We start from the raw sequence: 25,265 nt of genomic DNA on the forward strand, positions 1-25,265 counted from the left end.
GGCTTATAGAGGATATAGATTGCTTTTCTTTGGTGGTTTTCATGCAAGCATCTCAGTGCTCTCTGCAGCTGATAAAGCAGTAAAATACAGCAGAGCAGGTCGATACTATGCTGTGCAAATGAAGGGAGTTGCATGGTGATTTCAGGGCAGCTTGGACCCTTTGATTCGTGCCTCCAGCCTAAGAATCTCTTTAGCAGGACTAGCTATTCCAGACTGTGCCTCTTCACCTTCCTAGCCACACAGCAGGTACAGGGAAAGAGCATTCCTGTGATAAACTCGGGTACTGCCTGTACTGATTCCCTTTTATTGGGAATAACAGAGTGACTAGCCAAAACTGGGTACCATTTGAGTGTGCACACAGAAAAACAATGAACATGAATCTGCCATTTAATTGTTGACAAAAGGGGTGTTTATTAGGTTTCCCTTCAATAGGTGTTTCGTGGCAATGAAACTCATGCCCCAAATGGAAGTTAGACAGGACTTAGCATCAAAGATGTGGGATATCATCTAGAATGGGTTGTTTTCCCTCTTTACCAAAAACAACAACAACAACAACAAAAATCAGAATCTAAAACTTAGTTTTATTTAAAAGGTGTGAACAGAAAACTCCTGACTACCTTTAGCATTAATGTTCAGTAAGAGACTGGAGGAGTGAGCAACTTCCCAGAAATTGGTATTTTTTGGTACACATCTCCCTTCATTCCATGGTCACGTAGATGACTAATGCAGCCCAACAGCAGAGTTCTTTTTATTGTTATGGAAGTGCTTGTACACAGAAGCACTTGCTGCAGTAATACTCTGCATGTCACTGCGATGATGGATATTGGAATACAGGAATGTTGGTAACAGTTTTGGTATCCGCTCCAAGAGAGGGATATTGCAAATTCTACCAGTTTAAGTGATGTTTCTGTGATTCATAATATTTTTCAAAGTAGTTACAGTGCTTTATAGTCACAAATTATATTATTATACTTATTATAAGTATATTTATATACTTATTATAAGTATTATTAATATAATCACAAATTTTAAGTATTTTTCATTGATCATTTAGTGGATCAAATATCCAAGCCCCAGCTTATTTTTAACTCTTGAGCTCACGCATGGTATGGTAATTAAAGCAATGACAAACCTAGCATTGATTGAGCTATACCCAAACCATCTTCACTTTATGTTAGCTTTTGGCCCTCTGGCATTTCAGTGTCTCTGTGTATAGGAAATCAAATTCTCTGTGGTTCGTTAGTCTTCTGTATGCGGCAACAGACGTGAGGAGAGACATTTGTGATACAGCAATTTTGATAATGGCATAATCACATAATGTCTTCCTTATATGAAATAAAATGCCAAACTCGTGCAGACCAGTCCCGCAAATCTGCAGCTGACCAAGCTGATCACGGCCAAATCACGCACAATTCAAGTTGTCAGCTCAAGTCTGCCCTTAAAGCTGGGCTGTGTTTCACATCAGATGAGCATAAACACCACAAGATTCTGTCTTTTAGTCATGCTGACAATTTCTGACAAATATGAAGGAAATGTTAAAGGGTGTTAGCTTTTCATGCATTTGAAAAGAGGGTCACAAGCTTAAATGCTGTCCACAATGTGATAACATTGCACTTGTTTTTAAATCATTGTGAAGCATTGTAGTATTCCTTAAACTGGCTTGATTATATCTTCTTTACAAGGTCTTCTACTCAGAGGTTGAAGGTGACAAAGCAGTTAAACAGCTCTCACATGATGTTCCCCTGAGTCTGGATATGCTGGGCATGGTGAGTGTTTCTTTTCATCAGCAGTAAGAGCACCAGAAGCGGAACTTGCAAGTGGGAAAATGCAGCTCCCTGGTTGCTGCTGGCCTGTGAATTACACCGAGGATCCAAGCCCCAGATTTGCTCTGGGCATAGAGCAAAAAGGAAGTCATAAAGCTTTTCAGTAATCCACGCAGAAAGCTGTGATACACTTTTGCTCCTCATTGTCTGACTAATTTATCACATAAAACTTTGGGAAGTTGCTGGCATCTTACTAACACTGACCTCTGGCTTCTACTGAAAAAAAGAACATTTAATTGTGAACGTCCATTTTCAATGAATGACTTCCACACATGGAAGGGAATTTGCACAGCCCTGCTGTTATACACAGCAAGAAACCTAAACATCAGTGCATTGTGATGCCTGACACAGTTGAGTGTATAAATTAAAGAGGACAAATAGCTTAGTGGTTGTTTTATGTGTCTGTGTCTGTGTCAGATTGTGGCCTCCTGAGGTACAGAATTTAAAATTCAATTGTGCTGTTTTAGTTGCATTTGTGCAAGTCCAATTCTTAGAAGATCCTTTCAGCTTCTTTTTTTTTTTTTTTTTTTCCTTTTTTTTTTCTTGTTTTGATTCTTACAAGCACTGACTTTTCTCATTGCTTCCTATTTTTTCCCTTTCATTTAATTAAGTTTTTCCTTTTATCTGTCCTTTACACTTTTACTTTGCTTGTTTCCCTCTCTCCTTCTCTCTCCTCCTTCCCTTTCTCTGTCTAGCCTCAGCTTCCTTCTCCACTCGTGAACAAATGCCTCCTGTCCTCTTCTGCTGCACTGCTTAGCAATTAGTGCCAAGATGAAAGCAATGCCTTGATGCTTCTGAGTAGTTTTAATACTGTCTGCTCTTAAAGGGTGTTCTTGAAACACACTGGTGTCTTGTCAGTGGGGGGAACCTGCTCTTTGAGTTCAGCAAGGCAGAATCAGTGATTTTCCAGCCTCTGCTTGGACAGAGGGTGAAGGAGTGTCTTGGGGTGGGTGCTGTGAGGGAGCACTTTCATATTGTGCTCTGCAAAGAGCAGAGTCTGCCCATAAGACAGTAATGCCTCCAGCACAGGAATCAAAAACTGATGTGTGCACACAGAGCATTGCAGGTTTCTGTGATCTTTATTTTGTGATCCTTCTTCACAATTTGATTTTTTTTTTTCTCCTTTATCTTCTGCTCAGCATTTTTCTTCTTTATTTTCTCACCTCTCTTTCCTGAGCCTTCCCTTCTGCTGTTCAATGATGTGCATTCTCTGGTACTTTCTGACCCATGCTGGGCACTGCTCAGAAGCCTTCTCTGTAGGAAGCATGGGCGAGAGGGATGCTATGATTTCCTGCAATTTTTGGTCACTCAGTTTTGGTTCTGACTCCTGTAGGTTTCTGAGATCATGGTGAATGAAAGCATCTCATTGCCGTGATATATTATTTCTTTGTATATGTGCTATTTTCTCCCTTCTGGTTTTTATGTCTGTATTTCTTACTTGCTTTTTTCACCCCCCCCTAAAAAAAAAAAAACAACAAAAAACCACCACCACCAACAACAAAACCTTCTTGCTGGTAGTGCCAACAAAGATCAAACAGCACATTGTTGTTTTGTCTTAGTCCTGACAACAGTAGTTCTTTCTTACTGGGAGAACAGAGTCTTCATCCTTGTACTCATAGAGATTAATAACAGTCTCAAAGAATACAGTATGATGCAGCATTAGCCTTGTTTTTCTTCACTGACCCATTATTTATCTGTATTTACCATCACTTTTTAGTATGTTACTTCATTAACAAGTCCTATTTCTCTTTTTGCCAGGGTCAGCTTGAAGGACAAGCAATTTTTGTAAGTATTGCTTCACACGAGGTTCGGTCACAGCTGTGATTTAAAATAAGGCTGAACTTTTCTGATCTGGGCTTTCCACAGATTCACACGCCAAAACGTCTCCCTATTGATCTCCAATGTTGATTCTACTTAGCACTTAGACATGATCTTTTGTAGTCAGAATGTGACAAATAGTGGATAAGGCTCAAAATCCAGAGGTAAAGAGAGGGGACACTTCTGGGTGAAGCAGCTCCCGTTTGAGAGATGGGTAAACTTTTCTGCTAGTCTCCAAAAGTGTTTATGGATGGCTTGAGCAGAAGAAGTGAGCTATATTCAGGTGAAGACTTAGAGGAGACAGGCACAGTTGGGTAGACAGACTCAGGGTGATGGGAAAGAGCAAAGCAGCCTGGCAGTGGGAGATGAGATGGGGAGGAAAAAGTCTGAGCTCCTCTGGTGGGAGGAGATGAGGAGGAGCATGGGGAGAGAACAGCAATGCCGGTGCCCAGCAGGAGGGAGTGGGAGACCAAAAGCTCTTGTAAAATAGGTCTGAAATGGGTTTGCAGCTGCAGAATTATTCACATTAATTATTTCCATCCCTGTCCATTCTGCTTCCTGTGAGCAGTCAACAGACCGGGTTTATTGTGAAGGAGGAAGCAACCAGGAGGTGCTTGCCTTGGGGTAGGGTACGGGCAGTGATTTTGGTGTTTAACTGAAATCCTTCATCAACAACCTCTTGCAGTTTTTTTTTTTTTTTTTTTTTTTTTTTTTTTTTTTTTTCCTGAGATATTTGAAAAACGGAGAAATGCTGGTGGATCCAGCAAAGCTTTCACTATCAGAACTAGCAGAGGTTTGGTCTGTAAGAGGCTGATGACCAGGCAATACCTCAGGATGTGCTTGAAACAGGACTGTCTGGTTCAATCCCAGCAGAGAAGAGTTTGGATTATGGCATTTTGGAGATGAGGTTCCACGCCGGGCTCTTTTTTCTGCTTGATAAAAATAACACTTGTGAGGAGAACATGTGGAGAAGTATGACTGACTGGAATTAATCAGCTCCCAGCTGTCATTAATCCTCAGGAAGTGGTGTTCTTGCTGAAATGCTTTCTGTTATATTCATACCAAACACAACAGAAATCTGCAATAGCTTTGTGGTTAAGTCTGCATAATTTGTGTTTCCATCAGTAAGCCTCCTCTGCCGGTGTGGGTACGAACCCGCTGCTTTCTCAGAAGCTTCTCTGGAACCTGCGAGGCTGTCATAGTGAGATGCCCTGTTCCTGTGCATGTGTGTGCGCATGTGCCTGGGCGTTAGTGAAGTGGATGGTGTCTCGTATTTGTATTACATCATATTTTAATATAGTACACATACATGAGAGCAGCCTGGAGAAACACAGAAGCAGTACCGTTTACTAAGGCTCTTGTCCTACTCTGCAAATATTTGTGTAGTTCAGCACAAATATATATACACAAACACACACACACACACACACAAAAAGGAAAAAAAAAAAAAGGCAAGAAAAATTTGTGAAGTTAAAAAGTGGGAGGTTTTAGGTCTGGCACAGAGCCGTAGCAAACAACAAGCTCCCTATCAGATCACCAAACACACATACAAAATGGAAAGTGACCAGCTGAGACCAGGGAACAAGTAGTTAGGGATTCAAGTGGCATCACAAACAGCTCTGCTTCTTCTACACCTGTGTTGTAATCCAGATGCTTTATGTTTGTGGTTGTGGGTTTTTATTATTAATATTATTATTTTTATTAAAACAAAACAAAATGGAAAATGGGTTCCCTGGAAAATGTCTTGCAAACCAGGTTTCTGTGAGGCGGCTTACCGCACAGCCTCACAAAAAGTTTCAGCACAGCTGGAGGGAGCACAGGCTGCGCAACAAGGCAGGGAGGGGTGCATAGTTCCTGCCTACACCTGGTTCCCGTGCTGCAGAAAAAATATCACATTGCTTCATCCTGTTCAAGAATGTGAGATTTGTAATGAGAATACCAAATGTCATTTTGCAGGGTTTTAGCAAGGGTGTCATGTAAGACAAGAAATTGCATTTTTTGCTAGTAAAGCTTCAATATAGCACCTATATCACCTAAACCTTATCTGTAGTGCTGCTGTCTCCCCAGAGATGCCAAAAACTTGGTTTTAAGACCCTTGTCATAAATACAAGCAGAAGAGATAGGAAGTGGATGCTCAGGCCCCTGGACAGTGGGGTAACAAGGGATATGTTTCTTCTCCAAAATCTCATGTGAAACTGCCCTGGTGTGATCTGGAAATACCCTCAGATTGCCACAGGTCAAGGTAGCTTGATGATGTCTTAAACCTTTACCCACTCATTAATATCTTGATTTTAGAAGCTTACAGGATACTTTATCTCAAAGACAGCCTCTGTATATCAAAAAACTATGTTCACAGAGAAGATGTTGCTGGAAGAAAGGGGCAGGTAGACACCAGCATGTGTTAGGCAAGAGAGCATTTTACTGAGGTTTTGAGGATAAACGTGTTGAACTTATGTATCTCAATAGCACTTCAATTTTGATTGGCTTTGCAGTCAATGAGGTTCATTCTGTTTTAGTTTGTTGTAGTCTTGAGTTGAGAGGTAATAGTTACGAAGCAAATACATCAATACCATATTGTTTGCTGAGGCCAAGTTGATAGCCAAGTGTGAAAGCAATCAGACAGTCAGACACATGATGAAAGATTTTTCTTAGAAGAATTAGTGTAATAAAGAGGGATGCTTGCAGAAACAAATGCACACAATTCAAACACAGATGTACGGTGTATGTGGCATGGCAGGTGGAGTGGCAGGAGCAGGATCATCAGTATTGTCAATAGGAGAGGTGCTGGGTTTTCAGCAGCCGTCATTTCAGATCATGTTTTGAAAGACCTCAGTTACCTCAAATATGAGACTGAAAAAAAGCAGATAAATATTTTGGTTTGAGTGTTCTTGCTGCCTCTTTCTGGGCAGTTACTTTTTCAGTACTGTTATCATCTCTCTCAGATGAATCCAAATCATTGAAGCAGATAGAGGGTGAAGGATGGAAAAACAGGATAATGGTCAGGCAGCCCATGTTAATAGGAAATCAGTGACAGAGCTCCAAAACCGTGGAATAGAGAAATGACAGATGGCAGGGTGTTGCTAAATGATGTTATAGTAATGAAATATGTTCCCCAAAGAACAGAAAGGGAGAGTTTGTCCAAAAAATTGTCATAAGAATGTTTAGTAGATAATAAAATTTTAGGATTGTTTACTATTTTACTGCAACTGGAAACACAGGTTTAGACTCTGTTCCAGCTTGAAGAGAAAGGAGACCTCTTCATTTTCACATGCACTGTGAGTAATGTTTTTAATATCAAAGAACAAAAGACAACCAAATAAAAAGATCTCTGTGCAACAATTTTCTATAAATGCATTTTTTCACACCATAGCAATCTGTGGCATAGAACCTGGTATTTCTGTTTACTTGCTTTAGCTGTCAGAAATAATAGAACTAGGATTTTTATCTGTAGAGAGATTACAGGTAAAGAAGTCTGTTTTTTTATACACATGTGCTCATGCTCCATTAAAGGCCAAATCTAAACATCTGAAGCTGATCAAACAGTCACTAATGAAATTGTCATTGAAATGTAAGTCAAACAGTCACTAATGAAATTTATTTTTTTTGGCAACATTTGCTATTTCTGCAAGACTTGAGCAGGCTCCTCTGAAAAATATTCTGCAGAACAAGCTCTTCATGTGGAGGTTAGCATTGCCTTCCTTACAGTAGTTGGCTGTGTGTTAATCTTTCCATGTTTATGGCAGAAGGACAAGTAAAGGAAGTGGTTGCTTCAGGTCAAGGCTGGTAGCATGAAGAGAATTGCAGGCTAGGAATATCATGAGTGGTAATGGGATTTGTCTCTGCTTTATGAGAAATTAAAGATCCTCAGATCACACGGCTGCAAGCTGCTTCATTTTCAGAAGCTCCTATGGTCCATGCATTTAAAAGAAAAGAACAAAAAAACCCATCCAATTACACTGATTACAAAGCCCAGCAATTGGCTCAAGGGAGGGAACAGTACGTGACTTCAACTCCATCAGCAAAAGCATGACAGAGAATGCAAAATCTCTTTAACCTTGTGAATTATGCGGAGAAATGGGTCCAGGTCAGCCCCATGGATTCCCCTGGGGAGCTGCAGCTTGCGAGGAAGCACGTGGTGGTGTTTGTGGTGCTTGTTTCCGAGCTGAGCTGGGAAGGGGGACAATCTTCCCAGGAGGCTGAATGGAAAATACCATGTCAGATCACAGTGCTGCTCACAGTTGTGTGGGGAAGAGCTTTCACAATGCTTTTTGTCTTTTTTTTTTTTTTTTTTTTTTTTTTTTTTTTTTTTTTTTTTTTTTTTCCTGGCTCTGGTAGGAAGTTGTTATCGGGGATTTGAAGCCCGGCACCCCACATCGTGTTAGCGTTGGCGCCTATGGCTGGTCAGGTAAAGGACGGCCCAGCATGCCAAGAGATGTGACAACCTTATCACAAGGTAAACCCTCTCTACATGGCTTTCTTTTGCAAAGCTGGCAGGGCAGGACCAGTGCAGTTTTTTCACAACACTGGCAGAAAAATACAGACCATGTTATAACCTCAATTTGCCCAAAGCCATGGATGAGCAGAGGGCAAGATATATCTGTGATAGCAGTGATCAAAAATATGTCCTCATCCCTGGAAGTATTGAAGAGTTGTGTAGACATGGCACTGAGGGACATGGTTTGGTGATGCGACTCAGTAGGTCAAGCTGATGGTTGGACGTGATGACCTTGAAGCTTTTTTCCAACCTATGTGATCCTGTCATTATCAATGTTTTAAAAGGAAAGTGGCCATCTGATAGTTGGGATGCCTTATGAATCTTTTATAAATTTCTGCTAGACCATTTGAAAAAAACCCTTTATTTTTACCCCAGCATATATCACTTCTGTAAAACAACAGGACATGCACACATAAATCCCTGTCACGTGTGGAACTGCAATATTTTATTAATATTATTATTTTTCTACAAGTGTGGGGCTCTAGAGGGGCAGCAGGGGAAGGAAGAAGCCTATAGATTTGATTCCTAAGTTTGTGAATGTTGGGTTTCTGTGTTTATTAGACAATCTGTACCTCTAATGCTGTTTTGTTTCTTCTGGCATAGATAACTGCATGCCCCCTGCACCACCCTATCAGCCCCAGATCGTTGTCGTCTCTGATTCAGAAGTTGCATTATCCTGGAAACCTGGAGCCAGTGAAGGAAGCTCACCCATCCAGTACTACGTAGTGGAGTTTATCAGGCAAGTTTTCCAGTGGATAACTGAACTTCAGTGTTGGTGTACTACATTTTGCTTTTTTCTAAGTTGTGCTATTGTACTGGGTATAGCTTCTTCTCATTATTTATTTACTTACAGTATACAGTACGCTAGGTTTTGCTCTCAATGTGTGTTGAATTACCATGAAAATTTAAAGACAAAGGAATAATCAAAACTGATGTAAAATCACCAGTAAGTCCTGCCTTCTGATTGAAGAAAAAAATGCCTAGTTTAATCTGTTCCCTCTAAAAAAAGCGTGGATAAATAAAGTTTTAAGTTTCTCCTGTCATCAACCTCTGTTGAATCATGCAGTGAGAAAAGGGTCTATGGCAGAGCAGTCCCCCTGAGCAGATGTGCCCTTGGCTGATATAGGGAAAAATCCAGGGACTGCAAACTCAGTATGTTGGGTGGTTTTAACTGACAAAAGCATTTTGAGTCTTGAATTTGCAGGACTCAGACTTGTTGTTTTATTCCAATGCTGATGAAGTGTCCATGAAGTACTGACCTTTCTTTTGAATTATGGATGTTTTGTGTTGTTTGGATTTGGTTTTGCTTTTATGTTGAACCCTTTAAATTTTGCAGTAATAGACGTAAACGGTGAAAAGTTGCCAGGCAAGTTGCTTTTATAAGATACATACATGTATAAAGGGTCAGGAGCAGGTGATTGTATCTGGATGCTCAAAGACATATTTGTACCTGGCTGTTCATATGCACGTAGAAGCTAATATTTGCATACAAAGCTATTTATTTTGATGTGCTTACCCCTCTGTTTACCATCACTGTGAGTGCAAAATTCAGCTTTGGGAAGTTTAATCCTTTGGGTGAACACATGGTGACAGGTTTTAGGTGAGGTTGCTTGATAAGAAGAGAGAATTGCTTCTTTAACTACTCTGAGCTGTAGAAGTCAAAAAGTCACTCTTCAGAAAAACACATCCATTTTTAAAAAGATTAGTTGTTGTAAAAACAGACAGAAAGAACTGTTGGTTTTCAGTGCTTAAAGTACGATTATGGTCTAGGAGATATTGATATAATGAAAAGAATTCCCAGGCTGAAAGTCTGCTTGTGAACTTACGTTGCACTTTGTGTTTGAATTGAAATGCCCCATATTTAGTGGGAAGCCATTCAATGTTCACTGTGCTGGGAGGCAGGACACGAGGGCTGAAGATTTATTATGGCCATAATGTAAACTCTGCTGTAGAATTATCATGCAGTTTCTTCAATATCTATTTTTCCAGCATAATCATTATCTGAGTATTTATCTCTTCTCCCCACCTCTTAACTTTCATTTACTCAGTGGATAGGAAAGGGATATTGTTGGGTTCTGATTGACTGCACATCTGTTGTTTCTGTGCTGTTGCTAGAAAATGGAGCCTGCAGGTTTACGTACACGTCTTCTTGGCACCAGGGGCCTGCTAATGGAAGAAGTGGGCATTGTCATTTCCACCTGGCATGTCAGAAGCGCACCTTTTTTCAACCAGAGAGTAGAAAGGTGCCTTCACTGTTTAAGTCAAGAGATATGAGTAATTGAAATTTCAGTGTTTCGTTGTTTTTAGACTTTGGGAAAGAATTTGCTAACAGCACAATGTTTTGATTACACTGTTTAGTTTGAGATTTAAAGCTAATCTTGAAGTATATTTGTTAAATTTGGGATTATACTCTCTTAGACTTGGCAGCTTGAGTATATATTTGGAGAAAGTTCAATGAGCCATAAGCCCTAATGGCAGTTAGAGGTAAAGATTTAACTTTAAGCTTCATTGTCTTTTGCTGCGTATAGCTTTAATTACTATGAAGTGTATTAACACAAGATAAAACTATTGAAATTAAACCAATGTGAAACCAAAACAAAACTGTGCAACCTAATTCAGAAATAAGTCCTCTTATGTCAAAGAAATACAATTCTGATACTGAGCTTTTGCAAAATTAATAACTGTCTTATGCAAATCTGTGATTTCTCTTGGGTACAGCACAAACCTCTAGAAACCATGACATTGAATCATTTTGTTCCCCTTAGAACTAAGTTTTATTACTTTTACCCTAGGAAAAAAAAACATGCTGGGAGACTGAGATGAGGGAAAAACACTTTTATTTTTTCAGCTGTGATATCAGGGATTAGAACCTCACATTCATTCAGTACATTAATTGTTTGCACATACCAGATTGTCATCAGAACCAGAGCTAACCTGCTGTCTCCTTCTGCTCAAGGGCTGAATTTGGGCCCTTACTTAGGCTCTAACAAGGATTCCCTTGGGAGTTCTTGGGAGCACTTGGTTTGCCGTAGGCAGTGGAGCGCCATGGATGATGTCAGATATATGGTGGGCTGAGATAACTCAGGCTCTGCACGCTCAGTTTGATTAAGTGCATAAAATCAGGATGATGAGTGTAGGTCTCACTGCTATCAGCACAGTTCATACAGAATCTATAAAAAACAAGTTGAACTTAAAATAACTCATGATGTCTTTGGAAGCTTGCAGACACAAAGTAAATCGTCTATTGGTTTATGCTGAGAGATATTTTATGGCAAACAGCATTCATATGGAAGTCCCTATAACATCCTGGACTTTAGTTTAGGTTTTTATCTGCGAGATATTATATATAATATATATATATATATATATATATATATATATATATATATAAATATATAAATTTAAAAAACACCTTCTCAAAAATGCCCTAGGTATTTTCACCGGAATACCCAGATGTCTAACCTATTTAATGCCTACCAGTCTTTTAAACTTGGGGACAAATTTATTCAATTTTTTGTTGTCTTCTACAGAACCACAAGTGTTTCAGCAGCCTGTCTCTTAAAAGGAGTAGCTTGCTTTCTATCTGCTGATAGAGTCAATGGCTTTCATTGTTAGTCTTGACATGTATGAAAAACTTTTCAACGTCTCAGTAGTGACATGAGCCTTCTGTTGCCATGAACTAGGCAGCTTCTGCCGATAAAACTGGGGAGATTTATCAGTATTTTGATGTTAGGATGGAGGAGACTCAGCATAGTGGCATGGGCAGATTTCTTGATTAGTTTCAAGTCTGCCCTCCAAAAAAGGTTTATCCTTGAATCCGTTTTGCGTTGAGCTATCTGTCACTGGTGCTGTGCTGAATCAGTCATATTTGAATATCTCATGCTGAAATGTGGTCAAACCATCTAAAGGAAAGTTTGTCTCTTTCCCAGTAGAAATCATTTGAATGTACCAGTTTTCATCCCAGAGCTGGAAGAAAGCTGAACAAAGAAAAGTTACATTTTCATGTATGGCAGGAATTGTAATTTTCTAGTAAGTCAGCTGTGAACTTTCAGACCATGAATGCTGGTAGTGGTTCAATGGTTGCTTTCATTTGTAACGAACCCTAAACAACAGTTCAAATGGTGAAGACACCTCCTAAAGACCTCACCCGCCCCCCCCCCCCCCAAAAAAAAAAATCCAAACAAACAAACAAACAAACAAAAACTACCACACACACCTTTTATACAGCTTTCCTGATGAATTCATAGAACAGATATATCTATTTCAACACTTACATCACTGTTTGGAAGGGTTAAATCCCTGAAAAGTTAATTAAGGAAGAAAGAGGAGAGTTAGATACAGAAATTAAGAAGGATATATTTAAAAAATGTTACCATCAGTATAAGATTTAACAAAGGAATATGTTTAGAAGATAGTTTACTTTTCTTCTGTTGACCTAGTATATTGGTTGGGATATTTTGTAAAAAGCATCAAAATAAAGCTAAACAGTAATAGTAACTAAAAATAATATCCTATAGTGCATTATTTTCTACATCCAGCATTTTCCACACCAAATAAGTACTTGTCACTGTATTTATTATTTGTAGGCATATCTTAAAAAGTATTTTGCAGAGCTGAACTTAGATGAACAAAAAATAGCACACAAAAGAGCAATCAAATACCTTTTAAAAATTGATTATTAGCAGGTGCTTTATTCTTAAATCATTTCTACGTGATTTTTAAAAGGAAGTTCAAGAGGGTGTAAAATTGTTGTAATCCACATCAGAAAGATTTCCCTTCTTGAGCTGAATGATTCCCCAGATCACAACATAAAGCAATAATCCAAATGTTTGGGGCAGATTTGGGGCAGAATTCTACTCTTGGTTTTTATCTGTTCAGTCCTATCAACTTTACCTCTATGTTTATTATTTTAAAAACACTCTGACTCTGTCTCTGTTCAGATTCTTACTGCATAGCACTTCTGCATGGAGATGCACAGCTGTGACTTCTGCAGCAGAAAATGCCTTGTGCTCAGAGACATCCTCTGGAGCAGCTCTGCAGAGTCCCAGCTGGAGGCAAACCTGTACTTGGTCCAGGGAAGGTGATTCTGTGAGAAGATGAGAAAAGTGGCATCAAAATGAGCCTTCTAGTGTAAAAGTTGACATGAAGTGAAATTCAACAAAATTCTGAGCTTAGGAAACACAGGAGTTGGCTGCCCCGAGCATATTCACCAGCTGAGTTCATTGTGTTCCTCTCCCCATCTGTTTGCCATTTTATCGTCTTGTACTGATTTGTTCACACAGGGAACGTTCTGGAGAAATAGCAAAGGTCAAGCGATAAATCTCTTTTTCCCTCTCCTTCAGCTGCAGACACTTACACATTCACAGACGTTTCCTCTGTTACTCATTTCTGTAGAAGGAAGTCTTGTGAGAGGCGGTGAAATTGAAGACTAGCCTGTGGTTTGTGGAGTCGCGATGCTTTCTCCTAAATCTCTGCAGGGAGTAATGCCTCCTTTGGGTCCCTCAATGTTGGGCATTAATGCTGACACGCTCTGTAGCAAAGCCACTGTAAGGCCATTTTGAATGAGTAGGAATTCTTTGGATTGTAATTAGAGACAAAAAAAAGATGTGTGTAGGAAAACTGAGAACATGGTGCTAAGCAAGCATGTGGATGGAAGCAAAGTTAACAGCTTTCATTTGGAAAACACTTAAAATTTTACTTTTTTGGGCATCAAAAAGTTGGGAGGGGAACAATGAAAAAGCAGACAAAATAAATGCCCTCCTGTCTACCAGGAAACGGTGATAGAAGGTGACTGAAGATGGTCTGTTTAGCTGTCATTGCATCTTGTTCTTTTGTCTGATTTTATTTTTAGTGAGACAATACAATATTCGCATCCTGTGTGCCATTGCGTAGAAGCCAGGCAGCTGGGAGATACAGCTTTGTCAGTGCATTTGCTGTGCTGGCACAAAGAAATGAAACCTCGGTGATCAATAAATCCTGTATTGACTGATGAAAGAAAACATACATTAACTTTGGCGTTTCCTTCCAGCTGCAAATAAACAAATACAAAATGCCTGCCCTGTGCTATAATTTTTGTTGGAAGACTGTTGAAGTCATTTGCAGCTAGTCCTATGTAAACATCAGTAGCATCAGGGAGCATTTTGAGGTTATTTCCTGTAATAAATACCACAAGCCTATCTTAGAAAAGGACACTGGAATAATTTTCTCTGAAAGGTCATTTATATCCCTTTTTTTACTATCATAAGCTTCAATTCGAATATTTTGGGTGGCCTGGATTTAATGTTTACCTTTTGATTTTGTTTACATTCATTTACCTTCTCATTCCATATTCCTCCTTGATGAGACCACTTCTAGTGAGAGCAGAAATGGTGTGAAAGCATCAGGATGCTCTCTCAAAGTATTTGAAGTAGCCTTTCCCTTTCACATATTCCTCTGCAGCTGAACTTAAGCATTTCTAGTTTTCTTATGTTGGTGTTGAGATGAAACTGCCATGTGAATGGTTGTACTGATGTCAGCTGAATGGTAGTGGCATTTATTGGCAGCTGGCTTCCAGTATGGATCAACATATAAGTAGGCATAGCCCAAAGGCTATGGGATTAATTATTTAATTAATTAGTTTATCTGCATTATTATTCAGTATTTTTCTCATTTCTGGGGAGAAGGGTCTAGATCCAGATTTTCCAGTGTGGGTACATTAACCTAGGTGCCTGGGAAATCAAATGCTAGATTCCCATCCTGTTAGTGCGCTTGTGTATGTTTGAAGGGACTCAGTGGTATTAGAGCACAAGCTTTTAGGAATAAATCAGAATCTTTCCCTCTATTTCAAAGTATTGCATTACACAGCCAAAGAGGAGATGGGGAACTGGTGGTGATGTAACACCACGCGAAAACTGTGAACCCCAAATCCATAAAAACAGACAAACAGAACTTGATTTTCAAACTGTCCTCTAAAACATGTTCTTGGCTTTATAAGCAAAATCAGAACATTGTTTTTGTATCACCATGTAGTGCAGTGTTTCCATCTCACAGGCTTTTGTGGTTGCACAGTCTGGCCCCTTAAGAACGAAGGATTTCAGTCAAGATTTAGCAAGCTTATACCTCATATATTTGGTGTATTTCCCTGGAAAGTTTAAAGGCAATGAATTTCTACAGCTAGCCTTAATTATTTATGGTCTTTCTTTTTTTTTATTATTATTATTTTTATTTTTATTTTATTTTATTCATTTATTTATTTTCTATTTTAATCCTGAAGGCCAGACCTTGACAGCAATTGGACTGTAATAAGAGAGCAGATCCAGATGGAGTCCATGGTTCTCAAGGGACTTCTCCCAAATACCAAGTATCAGTTTGCCGTCCGAGCAGCAAACTCCTATGGATCCAGCCCCTCCAGTGCACCAAGTGATGTTGTCCGAACATTCAGTGAGTAAAGACATCATTTTCTAATTATAGCTCTATATTGGGGGAAGCCTGTAGTGGACAGCTGGGGAAAGATTGCTTCTCCAAGTCAAGGGTGTACATGCACCCCTGGTCCAACACCTGGTGTTGTTCCTGTCCACAGCGCTTGCAGCATCCTGTGAATATTGAGCTGCAAGCAAAGATTTGTAAAGTTTTCATGTTGTTTCTCTGTTCTGGAGGTCACTGCTAGATATTTTTGGATCTCTGCTTACTGACTTTTGTGCCGTCTTCATGCAGAACTTACAAGTGAATACCACGGGGAGAAACGAGTAAAACAAGTCTATTGTTCATCTTTTTTATTCTGTTCTTTGAACTATATATAGTACATGTGTAATTTAAACAACTCTGACCAAAGTAAATCTATTGTGTTTTCTGAGTAGTTAGGCTGTTATACTGCTAAGAATAACCATGAAAATAATGATATAACAGGTAACCATCCCTTTTTTATCAGAAGCCATGTAGGAAAATATTAAGTGGAAGTGCATTCAAAATTTGCACTTACATTTGTGCAGCCATGCAGGCCATGCACATTGCAGCAAGGAGTAGGTCCCGTGCACATTCCTGATGGCCTTCTTAGGGTATAATCCTTTGCCAGGGATTGTATCTCTGTGGGCTGATTTGTAGATACTGTTGCTCATCATCTCCCCTTGAGCTGTAGCTGTGTGTGTGGGCATCCTAACCAAACTGAGACAGAGCACATCCAGGACCAGTATGGCAAAGCAGAGTCCATACAGGAGGCTATGAAGATGTTAGGTAATGTGGACTAACAGGATTATATCCTTAAAGCACTAAACTTTTTTTTTTTTTTTTTTTTTTTTTTTTTTTTTTTTTTTTTTATAGCAGCTACAGCTTTTTATGGCTTCAGTACTGTAAGCCCCAGTTTTGAAGGTATTTACAGGGGATAGAACACCAGGCAAGAAAATGCCAGGGTATAGTTTTATCACATTGATGAACTCTAAAAAGGAGCTACAAGACTGGCTTTTTTCTTTTCTCACCTGTACACCCAGTTGCAAATCATTTTTAAGTAACCAGTAGAAAATGAGCAGCTGATATTCAGGTGGGATTGTGAACTCAGCAAGAACAATTTGCATACTGCAAAAATGTGGACTGCATCTTTAATGATCAATTTAACCACAATTTATATCTAGATTGCCTCCCTATATTGAAATCCCTTGTCTTCATTGACCCTTAAAGTCAGCTTTCATTTGCTTTTCCCCTCTGCCATGTTTTGAATCCCTTGAATGATTTGCATGAAGTTTATTGTGGCAGCTGAACTCTAAGTTTAACTTCTGAAGCAAATGTTTATAAAAATGATGAAGGTGCAGTGTGTTGTGGGATTTCTTGGTTTCAGATCCTCAAGGTTCAGCTCCCTCCACCTTAAGCACACTTATGTGCTCTTTAGTATCCTGTTTACATCTGGATGTGAGTGTCTGCATTCTTTGGTCAGAAAAGATAAAGCTAATAAGCGTGGAATAGTCATTGTACTGCACTTATTACTGTAGTGCTCTTGGAAAGGCACTTTGCAAGTTTGAAAATTGGAAACTGCCCGTTCTGCAGAAACCAGTCAAGATGGCTTTAAGCCAAGGATTTTTGTCAGCAGGGCTTAGAGTCAGACTCACACCTACTGTATATAAATGCTGATTTCTGGAGAGGTTCCTACTGGGCATGAGCTTGACTCGTGTGTCTGGATCAGATCTGAAGAACTACCATGCTGTAGTTGCACAGCTCCGTGAACAGGCTCAGAAACTGTTTGCTGGTCTGTGGTAGGTGCATGGATGAATCAGTGACCAAAAGGTTGGTTGCGTGCACCACAGAGCTGGCAGTGCTTGGAGAAGACCTTCATGAACAGACAGAGCTCCCACATCCCAGGGATGCTGCGTGTCCCTGAGGCGCTGCACCCAGCCCTGCAACTGGATACTTGAGGGCCTGCCTACACCTGCATCCAGCCCTACACCTGGCCACTTAAATTCAGAACTACTTCAGCAAATCCTGGGCCCTTTAGAGAATGCAAATCTGGTTGCTTTCCCAGTCTAGTGTTGGTTTTCAGGACAGACTTTACAAATAGGCTTCAAAACAGCCAGCATGCCTGAAAGCTGGTTTTAACTTTTTCTGGGTAACTCTCTTCACAACAGCCTTCTTTTTGCAGAGCAAGAAGTAGTGTTCAAAGGTGGCAAAGCATGCATGCCCTTAGAAATAAGTTCTGCAGCTTTCAGGAAGTATAAATTATAAAGCTCTCATTTGGCTTTAGTATGTGACGTCTGTATAAGAAAGTGGTTTGATGTTAACCAGACACAGGAGTACATTATATATTAGTAGGAAAGCTAAACTTTTGCTCTGAAAAAATGTTCTTGACTAAAGCAGTGCATAGACTGGTCATTTATTTTTCCCTCAAAACAAACAAACAAAAACCTAATGTGATTTATACAGCTGAAAAGTTTAATTTGACAGAAAAATGCACGTTCGGTTCAAGAATAATCAGGTAAAACTGACTCCTAGTTCATATTTTCTTCAGGTACTAAAATATCTTTCCCCATCTAGTAGCCAGAAGGGCAATTGCTGTCTTCTTTGGCCTATCTAATCATTCAGTTGTGTTGCTCAGATAATGACATTTGGTGTATTTGAGATCCTCTGGATTATACTGGCTGTTTTTTGGCTGTCACAACACAAGGCATGTACCTCCTAAACCTCTCCCAGACACCTGCAGTCCTCTGGGGATGCCTCATGTACCATAATGGATCTCAGATGACAGCAGATGGCTGAATCTCTCAAAGTGCCAGCAGATAGCTCTTACTCACCTACTGTGGTTGGAAAGGTGTCAGACCGGCGTCAGCATGTCTGAAATTGGAGCATCTTCCCTCTTCAGGGTGCCTGTTGTAGGAATTACTACCCTCATTATTACTGTGGCTCCTCTTCCCGTGTAAGCAGTGGAACATGCCACACATATTTGGTGCTATTTTCTGACTGTCTGGGTATTCCTCAGAAATACCTGAAATATCTTAGGGAGCTGTCAGAAGTCCTTACAACATCTGGGTCCTTTGTACTACACTTTGTCTATACAGTGCTGGGGAGCAGGTGTCTAGTGTGCTTGGATTTTAAAATTTTGTTGCGATACCTTTGTGTGTCCTGGATGTTTTGCTTGTTTAAAATAATAAGTAATCTTCTGATGCTTATTTTAACTGAAAATTCCCAGCATTACCTCAAATGCAATGCACCTTCAGAATTTGTGTTGCATGGTGCAGTCCCTCGCAGCTTTTCCAGACAGGCTGTGACAGCGGTGAGTCCTGCAGACACTGGGTCCATGATACCCAGGCATTCTTCCTGCTGGGGCTTATCTCATTATGTTATTCTCTTACTTTGGTTTCAAAGATGGCTGGATTTGTAGTAATTCTGACTGCATTGTTTCAGGTCAGCATAGGAAATTGTTGGCTGTGCTTGCTAAAATGTTCCTCTGACGGGTTGTTGACTATCACCTAATGTGACAGACCTCCCAAGATCCTTGCAAGTACAACATGTGGCCTTGATTATCAGACTTTACACCCTTACCTAGTAAAAAAAAAATGCATGCTTGGTTTACGTTACATTGATCCATTTCCACAGAGGAAAGAGAGGGCAAGTTTCCCCAAAGGTTCTCATTTATTTGTGGTTTGTTTTCATTTTTTTTTAATAGAAGGAAATGATGTAATAAACCAAGCTGTTGTTGCTTTTCTTAATTACAGACACAGGTTATAGTAATTTCACTAACACGGTTGTGGTTTTTTTTTTGTTGTTGTTGTTGTTTTCTTTTTTTTCTATATCAAATCTTTCAAAGTGTCATAAGCACTTTACCTGAAAACAAAAGTTTTCACATATCAAGTTTAGTAATAACAAAAGTAACGAACTGTCCCAAAGAATCAAACAAAGTGTCCTCACCTGCATCACTTAAATACCCTTCATCTCCTGGGGAAACAGATGGGCTTTGCACTGTGCCTGGAAGGTCACCAGCCTTGAGCTTTGCCAGACCCACAGAGGAAGTGTCTTCTGTTAAAAATACCCTCCTGCTTGTCTCTGCAGCTAACATGACAGAAGTGGATGCTTAATTCAGGTACATCCCTTCCTCTGGGCCTGGCCATCACTGTCTGGCTTCTTACAAATGGGGGCATCCATATGCTCTGGCTCATGCTGAAAAAGGCATTGGCACAGGTGCTTAAATATTCTGTACACTGCTTGGACGTGTCTGCTGAGGCTCAGGCACAGGAAAAGAGCAGTCCCTCAGGCCCAAACCTTGATTTAAGTGATGGTGATGTGTCCTGAAGATAGTAGATAGAGAAGGTTTTCTTCAGAACTGTTTCCCACAGATCTCTGAAGGCTTTACAAAGGCTGCATTTGTATTTAATGTTTCCGTTATACAAACAGGAACAAAAAGCAAGAGACAGGCCAAGAGATATATAGTGCTTCACTCTGAGTCACTGGCATGAACAAAATTCAGATAAAAATGCCCTGATGTATTTAAACCTGTTAGGCCTTGTGTGTGAGGGTGATCAGTCTGTTAACACTACATTCAATCTGCTTGCTTTGGTCTATCTTCTACCCTCTTATGCGTCTCCTAATCAGTATGTCTCTGGATTGGAATGTCGGTGGCCACCTAATTGGCAAAACAGAAGTTTGTATGGCTTTCTCTTTGTTTTGAAAAAGATATCTTTGGTATAGCTTAATCCCTAATTATTTGGAAAGAAGATGTCTTCATTTCAGGACCCCCCACAAGTTTTTCAATTAATTATAAAACAAGATTATAAGACCAGGTAGAGAGTCTAAAACAGACTTCATCTTCTTTTACACCGAAACACTGATTTAATAAAATATGTCACACATAATCTCTGGAGTTGTTTCAGCATTTGCAGCATACCACTTTGCTTTATTTTTGTTTATTTGCCACCCATTATCAGGTGAGCTCTCCAAAAAAGCTATGCAGTGCTCTCAAGAAGTGGGCTGGCAAGGAGGTTTGTCTACATCAAGTGCTGCTGGCTTCTCTGCTTTTTGTTTGTTTGGTAGTTTTGTTGCAACCTTGCATGTGGGTATCATGTCATATCCAATGAGCCAACACCAAATGCAAGGCAGACCAAAGCCATTGAGAAGACAGTGGGTTGTTTGATAGTCTCATTGTTTTTGTGTCTACTGATCTGTATGTATAGGTAGGAGTAACACTCTTTGCCTTCCTTGCTCCCAAGTGCAATTACATTACAAAAACTGCTTGCATGTTGGCAGGTAGAGTAATGTAGCATGTGCTGGCTGAAACTTAGATGGAGCTGGGAGAACAAGTAGGGGGATTTTAGGCCATGTTAGAGATCTGTGAATATTACGGCACCTTCTTATGTTATACTTTTCCTGGTAATGCCAAACTTAAATTCTGAAGGTCTTTGAAGAATGGCTTTTCTTATTGTGTCTTTTCTGTCAAGACACAATAAGCTGTACCTTCTTAGCTCTCTCAAGAATGTGAATATTTTGCAAGTTCAATAGAGTAAAAGAAATTACTGTCTATCTCAAAATTGTGGGTACATGCTGTTCCAAAGGTCTTCCTTTGGAAAAGCGCGGTACATCTTGGTTTACCAGGTGAAAGAGGCACAACTTCTGCTTGGGGAACTGCCCATGTCTCCTAAGTTACCAGGTCTCATTGAGTGTTGGTGGCTATTGATGTAGTTCAGTGATAATTTCACTCAAGACAGGAGAGTTACACTTGAGCAAAACAGCATGGCATTAAGATTGTGTATTATACATGTAAGCTGGTCTGCATATCTGAATGCAAAAGTAAGAACAAATATTTTTGTACATGTGAATATACAGATACTCCATTGTCTGCATTACTTCATCTGTACCATCCTTTCTGAATCTAAATCCATTAACCCAATAGAAAGTTTGCTTGAGAAGAGAAAAAAATGTGGCAAAATTTGGGCTATAACAGATGTTTACTTTGTAGCTTGTGCCTTTAAATTAGAAAATTGAGTTTATGTATCACAGCCTGAATACAGATTGGACTGTTTTCCTTGACAAATGATTGATCAGTAATGTGCAATTTTTTATTTTTTTTTTATTTTTTTTTTTCTCAGCTTAGTTTTATGACTTTTGTTGCTCTTAAGTAAATTACAGTTTCATCCATTAGAACTGAATTAGTTCTGAAATACTTTCAGACATGCAATATGTGCACTCTACTTAGAAGAGCAAGAAGTAATATTACAGGTCCGACTTAAAGAGTATTCCAGTGAGCTGAAAATTGCTGCATCTGCTAAGAGCTGAGTTTGTGCTGGGCTCTGCTTCATTAATATTACTTTCCAGTAAACTACAAGTGTCATTTATAAGGTTTCTATTTGGGCACATTGAAATTCTTTTCTAGAAATGAATGTCATATAAAATTGCATTTGCCAGAGAAAGAGATTCTAATGCAGTGATAGATGGAGGAGAAGTGACCAACTTGACTACCTGGAGTAAATTTTTCTGGTGGTGCTAATTAATCTTAGTGACTTTTCAAATGAATACTGGGAATATGAAGTGTGCTCCTGTTTTGCTAATACGTGTTTCTTTCCATATTGATTGCAGGACTGGGTTGAGTTTGTAAATCTGCAGCCAGTTTCTTCAAGTTGTTCTTTGCCTGTGCATTCACAGTCACTAGCAAAAATAATCTGTTTGTAGTTTGTCCAATTGGCCTCACCTCATCACCAGTTGTAATGCTATGAATTCTCTGCTTAGCTCCATTAGTAGGACTCTATGCTGTGTACTTCTACTTAATTTACAGTTAAATTGTATTATTTACAGATGATTAGGGATACATGTTAGAGTGCAGAAGCTTATACATATTATTTTCCTGGTCTAGCATGCTGCTTTGCTTGGAAATGTGTGTGCCTCATTACCTCTGCTTGTTTGGCTCTGCATTTTTTTTGTGCTGATGTAGCATGTGAACCCCACTGCTGAGTAGCTCTGCAGGAGCGTATGGTAGGTGGCCAATGAGCCAGCCAGGGCACGCACTCGTATCTGGTGCGCATATGCTTGATTACATAACTGTCCAAAAAGTCTGCTGAGCCTCGTTATCTTCTGCTGGCTCCATCAGGTTGTTCAGAGGTGGTAGTGGAGCTCTCACTACCACCAAGTGGTTTGCTCGCGTTTTTGGGCTGTCAAGTCTCCTTCCTGCAGACAGCCCTGGCCCAGCTGGACTTTGTGACTCAGCCTGTAGTGGTGGGAAGGACCTGATAACTCACAGGAAAACTTGGGCAGCTTACGGCTGCTAAAATAAGCAAGTACATGTGGTCAGCCCATACAGAGGCTCTGTAAAGCAGGAATTACCTGTGCTGTTTTTAAGTGACTGCAGCATATTTTATGGAAAAAGCATATGAAGTCCATTGTTTCACTGGTTACTATATGTTTTATACTGTTAACCTTACTGAAATGTCAAGGAATGGTAGTGATGCAGTTACCCTTATTATATTTCCTCATGACTTCATGTAAATTTTACTAGCTAAAAAGCAATGTTTAAACAGATCTGTTGTGTAAAGTGCAGAAGAACACAGATATTTTCTGCATCGATCATATTACATTTTTAAATGGCACTTCCTAGCATGAAGTCCTTCAGAGCTGCTCAGCACTCCAGGGAGAGGCAGATTGTGCACACAAAAAGCAAGTGGTGTTTGTGCACCTTTCTTGTTTTCCAGGTGCTACATTGCATTTTGAAATACAATCTAAAAATACACTTAGAGTATTAATTTCAGAAGCTTTGGAGCCAGTGTAAGCAGATCAAGCAGAGGGTGCCAGAAAAACCCCAGCTAGCTGTACCTCTGTGCTGTTCCAGTTATTTGGTTGGCAGCAGGGTGAACAGCGGACTGTGTATTTATAAAAGGGAAAGGTTTGGTCTAAAAACAATACAGTTATTAAAGTGTGGTTAATGCTGAAAAACATTCAGAGCCTTTCTCCTGGAGGAATGGTAGATAAAAGTCAGTTTGCAGTGGGAGAACTGAGTTTTTCCCACTTTCTTAAAGAAACACAAGTGACTAAATGGAGGTCTTCTTTTGGTTTGTTGTGCATGTATCACATGTGCAACATGTCCCATCTTCTGGTTGAAATATGCATCGCCTGTACAGAATGAATATTAACACCACTTCTGACTTTAGTGTGCTGAGCCAGGGGGAGGTGAGATTTGAGTTGCTGTATGTAAAGAGAAAAAACGTATGAACTGAGTATATTAGTTGTGTCTTTTCAGGCTCCGAGGAATTAGGAAGTGGAAGCTATGGGCATCGGTATATCACCGAGACAGTCACTGGTGATGATGAAGGATTTGATGTTGATGACTCAGACTATGACATTTACATAGAAGAGGTAAATTTCAAGACTCCAGTTTGACATTTTTGTTTTCTTTTTAGTCTTTTAAAGTGTCTGGTCTTGTCAGACAGATATTATATGCTCAGATATTATAATGTGGTTGCTTCTTTTTCTTCAGTGAGTTGCTTCTTTTTCTTCAGTGTTACTTCTGATCCATGGCATGGAAAGCATTCAGTTCATTTCCATGTAGAAACATAAGTTTTACTGAATTTGTGTTTGTTTCTTTCCCTTCAGCTCAGACCTCTCCCTGCTATCAAAGGAGGCAACAGAAAATTTCTGGTTGAAACCAAGGTCACACCAGGGTCTAGTTCCAGGCTCCTGTCGCGGCTCCTTACAACCACTTCTGAGCCCACCACTTCCACTCCCACCACCACACGACCTTCTACCACAGCAAAGGCGACTACAGCCAGGGCCACAAGAAGGGGTGGCGTGTCTTCTGCACTGCGCCTCTTTGATCTCTCCTGCGATGAGACCATCTGCTCTGCAGACAGCTTTTGTGTCAACGACTATGACCGGGGAGGTTCGCGCTGCCACTGCAACTTGGGAAAAGGAGGAGAGACATGCACAGAAGGTAGGTTTCTGAATGCCAAGCTCCTTGTCTGACAGTGTGTGGGGTTGTGCTTTCTTACTGGCTTCCAGATAAAGTGTCCCTCTTGGGTTAGCTGACCAAATGTCTGTGGCCTCCGTGCAGTGACAACAGAATTCAGGAGGACCTGGCTGTGGCCCAGGCTGTGGTCCAGGCTGGTGCAGACCAGCTGGAGGTGGATTTCTGTTCTCCTGCTGGCTTCTGTTTGTCTGAGGAAAGGAGCAGCTGTGAGGTAAAACAACAAAAGTACATTTTTGGGATAGCCGGCTGAGTTTAATAGATCCCTAAGTAAAACAGCAGATTCCATGTCCCAGTTCAGACCAATCCCCTCATTTTTCTTTCCTCAAGTAAGTTTGAAGAAGTTACTCTAATAAAATGGGGAAAGATTAATGCAGACCCCATGTAGCTGTGCAGGGGGAGGTTAATCCTCCTTCCCCCATATGGGAGAAGAGGAAGGGAGAAGCAGCCAGGCATGGTGGTAGGCACCCAGGCTTGGCAAGGTCCATACATGTCTTCCCCGGCATTCAGCCCTCTTGGACTGCTGCTGAGACCTCATCTCTCATTTTTGCCAGGTCTGACATCAGTGCTAATCACCTAATGAGCCTGGTCAGCTCACTTAGCTTGCCTGAAACAGATCTTTGTGGTTTCTTTTTTTTTTTTTTTTTTTTCCTGATGCTTTGGTGACCAAGGGGTCAAATGAATATTAGAGCTTGTGGAAAATGAGAGGTGTGGCTGTGCAGGAGCCGGGGAA

The 25,265-nt window shown here is 40.1% G+C and overlaps 1 protein-coding gene across 2 annotated transcripts in view; it reads left to right on the top strand.

Moving 5' to 3' along the window:
* The window catches only part of EGFLAM (EGF like, fibronectin type III and laminin G domains), a 75,016-nt gene that overhangs the window by 18,212 nt on the left and 31,539 nt on the right, over nucleotides 1-25,265 (top strand). For both annotated transcript variants that reach the window (XM_032206368.1, XM_032206369.1), the window contains exons 3-9: nucleotides 1,683-1,766; nucleotides 3,582-3,608; nucleotides 7,977-8,094; nucleotides 8,740-8,875; nucleotides 15,389-15,555; nucleotides 23,810-23,925; nucleotides 24,163-24,499. In XM_032206368.1, the coding sequence (XP_032062259.1) occupies nucleotides 1,683-1,766; nucleotides 3,582-3,608; nucleotides 7,977-8,094; nucleotides 8,740-8,875; nucleotides 15,389-15,555; nucleotides 23,810-23,925; nucleotides 24,163-24,499 (985 nt within the window). The remainder of the gene's footprint in view (nucleotides 1-1,682; nucleotides 1,767-3,581; nucleotides 3,609-7,976; nucleotides 8,095-8,739; nucleotides 8,876-15,388; nucleotides 15,556-23,809; nucleotides 23,926-24,162; nucleotides 24,500-25,265) is intronic.

The sequence above is a fragment of the Aythya fuligula genome, chromosome Z (assembly GCF_009819795.1).
Source record: "Aythya fuligula isolate bAytFul2 chromosome Z, bAytFul2.pri, whole genome shotgun sequence".
NCBI classification, from domain to species: domain Eukaryota; kingdom Metazoa; phylum Chordata; class Aves; order Anseriformes; family Anatidae; genus Aythya; species Aythya fuligula.